General features: G+C 38.1%; 1 protein-coding gene across 1 annotated transcript; it reads left to right on the forward strand.

Annotated features, from left to right (window-relative positions):
* Positions 1-943: 943 nt before the first annotated feature.
* On the forward strand, positions 944-4,137 carry LOC137879626 (golgin subfamily A member 7-like). The gene is made up of 6 exons (XM_068720504.1): positions 944-1,004; positions 1,546-1,668; positions 1,754-1,906; positions 2,002-2,103; positions 2,913-2,970; positions 3,276-4,137. Exons 1-5 carry the CDS (start codon positions 966-968, stop codon positions 2,958-2,960), a joined length of 465 nt encoding a protein of 154 aa, XP_068576605.1. The 5' UTR covers positions 944-965; the 3' UTR covers positions 2,961-2,970; positions 3,276-4,137.
* Positions 4,138-4,326: the final 189 nt, after the last annotated feature.

Raw genomic sequence — 4,326 nt, forward strand, 5'->3', positions numbered from 1 at the left:
TCTACTCAGCTCACACGCATCTGGGATAACTAAACATCTGCTCAACCTTGCAGAATGACAGATTATTCTGCACATTACAGATATAAAAAAAAAATCTATAAAGCTTCAGTTTTTAGTGTTTCACATTTTTTGTAGAAACGGAAAGGACCTTCCTGAAGCAGAGCTGGGTTTTTGTTCTTTTAGCTCAGCTTGTCAAGTATCATTTGTATCAGCACCTTATCTTGGTGAGCTATTTCTGAAATTCACAATTAATTTCTTCGTTCTAAGATTTGTTGTCCACATTACTGCCTGGATTTGACCATTTTACTTCAGTGTTTCGAGGCATCGGCCTATCTTGCTGTTAGTTTTATTTTATTATGTTCCTGTTTTTGGTTTTATCTGCAGTTTCTTTCTGAAAAGCTGTTTGTGACCTTGTTACAAAAACTGTAAAATAAAAAAATAAAAAAATACATAAATTCATATCTTTGTCTCCTAAATTTAGAAATTGAAGCATATCAGTATGTTTACACAGGTTGATGGACTTGGACCCACATGTTGAAGGCACTCATTTGAAGTTGCTTTGGATATAAGCATCAGTAAGTTTACTTCAGAATTGTGCCAAAGAATTACATGTCTTAATAGTTCCTCAAGATATTCTATTCTGATTTTTTCTCCAAACAAATCATAGAAAATTCAGACATACCGTTGACTTTTAAAAAGTTTTAATGAATCAATACATGATCACGACAGGAGTGCATACAATTAAAGAAAACATATTTACATTTGTCTTTAGTCATACTTGTAAAAAGATGTTTAACATACTATACTATGACTTCTTTATTCCACATTCAAGATACTATATACTGACTTTTTTTGGACATACTATATACTTCGATATCACTCATCAATATATTTGTGCAAAAGACACTTTTATTCTGAAAACCAAGGACCGGAAGTGGCATTGGGTCGGTGGAGCTGGAGCGTAGATGCGCAGCAGCTACAAGGAAACGTCCATAATGGCTGAGGTAAGGGGTTTTTCTTCAGGTGGGCTGGGGGAGTTTTTCGTTTTTTGAAGAGCTACATGTAATTGGATGCCTTCATGTTTGACATTAACGTGTTTACGGTGGTTTATTGATTTGGATGGTGTTAAAGGCTAACATGCCGTACTTTCCAGCGCCGCTGATGGCTCAGCAAACGTAGGCTAACGTGTTATTAGCCAACTAACGTTACCTCATAGGCGGATCATAGTATTCAATTTGATCATATTATATTGTACTATTGTTTCATAATGTCACACAGTAGCCCACATCAACAGTGTCAACATCACACATGTGGTAGTTGTCGTCGACAAAATATAGGATGTTGTCGTAGCTATTAGCGTGCTAACAATGTTAGCTTGTGTAACGTCTAAAGTCTTTAAAGTTAAAGTTAACTGATAGTATTGGGCGTCACGATTTCCCCCCATAGTTTGTGTAGTTAGCTGTACAGCAGGTGCCACTGAGTCAACCCTTCAGACGGGTATTTTTCCATGAAAGACAGCCGACTAAATGTTGATTGTTGGTCCAGACCCACAGTTTACAGGACCTCCAGCAGCCAGCTGTGTCCTCCAAGGTGTTTGTCCAGAGAGACTACGGCTCAGGAACCATCTCCAAGTTCCAGACCAAGTTCCCCTCTGAGCTCGAGTCAAGGGTGTGTATAGTGTTTACATGGATGCTGTGATTGTTGACTGAATGTTTAAAAGCTGGTGTATGATATCTAAACTGTTTGTTTTCAGCTTGATAAGCAGCAGTTTGAGGAAACCATCCAGACTCTCAACAACTTGTATGCAGAGGCAGAGAAACTAGGGGGGAAGTCTTATTTGGAGGGCTGCCTGGCTTGTCTAACTGCCTACACAGTATTCCTCTGTATGGAAACACACTATGAAAAGGTAAAACAGTTTCAATGTTATACTGTGTTGGACAGATCTACCTAACAATGTATATCTTACATTTGCGTGCTGTCTTTCTGTCTCTCTGTGTGCAGGTGTTGAAGAAGATTTCGAGGTACATTAAGGACCAGAATGAGAAGATTTATGGTCCCAGGGGCTTGCTGTTGACTGACCCCATAGAGAGAGGCCTCAGAGTCGTATCCTTCACCTGTCATATAGCAGTATACAGCAGGGTAGAAAAGTATTGAAGTTATACTGATGTCAAATTAGGCTAACCGCTAGGTTTTGGCGAGGTTGCTTGACTCCTCTATTAATATTTACATCTACATGCTTCGCCTGGTTATTCTTTGACATGCGCCTAATTTTACTCACTAATTCTAAAACTATCGACGTCAGAGAAGTACGATGTGTGGCTCCATAAATTAGGTAGTAAATTCAAACAAAGCTGGCAAAACCGTGTGAAGAAAAAGTAAATATTGGTTGAAGCGAGGGTTGGTTATGTTGAGAAGAATAAGCTAGATTTTAAGAGTTATCCATATGAAATACATAGCCCAGTGTTACCAACTTATTTCCAATGAAACCAGCCAGCAGCACTAGCTCCAACAGTCCCAAATTTAGCGAAAAGTTGCCAGGTCAGCAGCACTGACGGTCTGTCCCTTCAGGCCACCCTCGAAAGCCACTTCCCCTAAATGATCCGTGGCTATTGGTAGCACACACAGCTGTTGAGCTAGCAGCTTATGAAAGACTCGGGTGATAACGAGTGCACTGACAGAGAGCACGGTATGTAAGTAGGTAGACATGCAGGTATGCAGCTTATTACAGTCCTGTAACAGCCACAGAGGATAGCTTTTTTTCAGTACATTTGAATTATTGATTTATGTTGGAGTGAAAGGAGAATTTCTATAAATATAAAAAATTTTTTAACAACATTATCAACCCTAGCTTTAACTATATTAGAAAATGTGCAGCTAGCGTTGTGTATTTCCCTTAACTTGCTGTCTTCTAGGTTGAAATTACCATCTTCGAAGACAGAAGTATTGGTTCTGGAAGATAAAGAACCTTTGGTATGAAGTCTTTCTGGTGTATTTTTAATGAAAAATCATTATCACCACTGTATCACCACATTTGAGCTCTTAACTTAAGATATCTGGATTTTATTACGGGATTTTGCTTAATGTCAGCCGTGAAGCTTGTTCTTTTTAGCCACAGTCAAACGGATCACTGACCACTTTTAATTTAATTAAATGTGTGATCACTTAAGGACATTTACTACTATCTAGTGGTCTAATAGTCATAACACTACAATCTTCATTGTCTGTATCCATTGACTATTCTTCATGACAGAATATTCTTTCTTTCTACCTCTCAGTATATTCCGCTGACCCTGACCAGAAACTCATCTGTCTGGCAGCAAATATTCAGATGTCTGCTTCACCTGAATGGATGTATATAATTTAGATCTGGTCCTCTTCTCTGTTATTTATGAGTACTCTACTGTCTGCCTATCCTTACATGTTTGTAAATGTGTTTCCATGTCTTTTGATACATGCAGTGATGTGTAAATCATGTCCTAGTTAATCAAGACAGGTCTTTATGAACAGTGCCATTGTATTAAATGCCACTTTTTGACCATGGTAAATATAAGTGATTTCACTTGTGTATGTTTTTTGCAAATAATATAAAGTAAAATTCTGTATGTAGTCATCAAGAACTGTTAAGAGAGTTGTTGGCCTGGTCCGTAAACTATAATCCTGTTTTGGGCAGTGCGCCACTGTGTTGACATGCTGGTTGTAGCCTTTGTTGAGGCAAATGGTTTCTTATCAGTGCATGAATGTGACTTTTTTGGGGGGGAGTCGTGTCTTGTGAAATATGCACTTGGAAGTTCTGAACTGGATTTTTGTGACTGAAGATGGAGCATGTATACTGTTTATACGTCCATCATCATATAACAGCGTGACCTGGTAGATTGTGAGATATTTCCATCTGTGTTATAGTACAACATCACTAAATATACCAAATCATAGTCAAGTCCTGTTACATGTTTCCTACGAGATACACCATCTATATTACGAATGTCCTCCCCCTTATTCATAATCACCAAACACCACAGAAACCTTAAACACTCTCAACACCACAGATGATTGCTATTGTTGGTGTTTGATGCAGCTGGTTTACTTTTCTAACAAATATTGTTCTGTTTTATCTAAATAAAATATCCTGCCCGAAATATATATAGCTCCATGTGTTTTTGATTTTATTTCAAATGCCAGCGTGCATAAGACTTTGAAAAGAATAATCAGTATTTTGTGTGCGCAATGGGTTCAAAACACATTGAATATCTATTACCGTCGCTTTTATTGTGAAGAGGTCAGACCGGATATTCAGCTGCTTCTGAAGAACACCAAATAACATCTGCTTCC

The sequence above is a fragment of the Cebidichthys violaceus genome, unplaced genomic scaffold, assembly GCF_023349555.1.
Source record: "Cebidichthys violaceus isolate CVI_PGR_0920_01 unplaced genomic scaffold, fCebVio1.0.p SCAF_25, whole genome shotgun sequence".
Taxonomy (NCBI): domain Eukaryota; kingdom Metazoa; phylum Chordata; class Actinopteri; order Perciformes; family Stichaeidae; genus Cebidichthys; species Cebidichthys violaceus.

What these genes read in the sequence shown, in the direction of transcription:
- LOC137879626 (XM_068720504.1), top strand. Translation starts at nt 966, where the DNA reads ATGCGCAGCAGCTACAAGGAAACGTCCATAATGGCTGAG. An exon ending in TGGAAACACACTATGAAAAG is followed by an intron (nt 1,907 to 2,001) that starts GTAAAACAGTTT and finishes CTCTGTGTGCAG; the next exon opens with GTGTTGAAGAAGATTTCGAG. An exon ending in TAGAGAGAGGCCTCAGAGTC is followed by an intron (nt 2,104 to 2,912) that starts GTATCCTTCACC and finishes GCTGTCTTCTAG; the next exon opens with GTTGAAATTACCATCTTCGA.